General features: G+C 44.8%; 1 protein-coding gene and 1 long non-coding RNA gene across 3 annotated transcripts in view; both read left to right on the top strand.

The window, feature by feature from the left end:
- LOC116068955 overlaps positions 1-808 on the top strand; it is a 2,113-nt gene extending 1,305 nt beyond the window's left edge. For both annotated transcript variants that reach the window (XR_004109770.1, XR_004109771.1), the window contains exon 2: positions 474-808. This is a non-coding gene — a long non-coding RNA (uncharacterized LOC116068955). The remainder of the gene's footprint in view (positions 1-473) is intronic.
- A 153-nt stretch (positions 809-961) lies between these two features.
- Trmt44 (tRNA methyltransferase 44 homolog) overlaps positions 962-1,009 on the top strand; it is a 17,891-nt gene continuing 17,843 nt past the window's right edge. Inside the window, exon 1 of the mRNA XM_031342787.1 lies at positions 962-1,001. Coding sequence (XP_031198647.1) covers positions 962-1,001 — 40 coding nt within the window. The remainder of the gene's footprint in view (positions 1,002-1,009) is intronic.

The raw sequence follows: 1,009 nt of genomic DNA, 5'->3' as shown, positions 1-1,009 counted from the left end.
AACTTATATGTAGCTCACAAGTTTTGTCCAAACACAGTTAATAAGAAGTCGGATTCATGTGTTAACACAAGGAAAACATTGCTCCCCTGGGAATTATCAGTTTAGATGAACAGTGGGGAGATTGACTCCCTAAAATTAAGGTTTTCTTTGGCAACAATGGAATTGCTATCTGGGATATGCGAGCCGTGATGGGTCATAGTTGTATGAGCAGATCGGGAGTATAAGGATTGTTATGTGGGTTCTTTGGGAAAGTGGGTTCTTACCCTTGAGGACAGATTAAAAGGGGTGGTATCCCTTTGAAGCTGGTGGCAGTTGCTGGACCAGCATCCTTAGGGAAGGATTTTTGTGTGTTGTGATTTTTGTTAAGAGGCAAACATTACCTAGAAATCATCCCCAGGTCTCCTGCCTTTGTTTTGTTGGAAGTTTGTTGACATAAATGAACTCCATTTGACTCTCATTCCATCTCCCTCCAGAGTAAGGGTGAGAAGAGACATTTTCAAGCAGTTGTGGGGGCAGGAGTGTAATCTCCTCCATTAGCCAAGCCGTCCGACACACTGCCATGCTCCACCTGGAAGTGGCTATCCCACTTGGGGAACTAAACAAAGGCTCTCTGTGGACTGTCACCTCTCTTGAAGCAGCAGCTTATTTAAGTCCACCCACAGGCAGAAGGCTTGCTGAGACGTGGCACCAGAGATTTACTGCAATGTTTACGTTATGCAAATATCATGGAACCTAGAGACTTGCTTTCATTTCTGTACTTTGTATATATATACCTGATTCCCTCAGTAAAGTTTGAACCTTGATCAGATTACTTGTCTTGGTTTCATTTATTTCTCCCGCATCTCAAACCCTCTTTTTCCAGGTCCCTGTCCTCCACCTGGGAACAATCCAGTTCCTGAAACCACAGGTGGCTTCACAGGAGGAAGGGTCAGAGTTACTCATGAGCCAGGGTCCTAAGACAATGGCTGTGGTAGTGGAGCAGGATGGATGGGAAGAGAACTGTTGACTG

The sequence above is a fragment of the Mastomys coucha genome, unplaced genomic scaffold (genome assembly GCF_008632895.1).
Source record: "Mastomys coucha isolate ucsf_1 unplaced genomic scaffold, UCSF_Mcou_1 pScaffold22, whole genome shotgun sequence".
Taxonomy (NCBI): Eukaryota; Metazoa; Chordata; class Mammalia; order Rodentia; family Muridae; genus Mastomys; species Mastomys coucha.
This window is presented reverse-complemented; position numbering and strand designations above follow the sequence as displayed.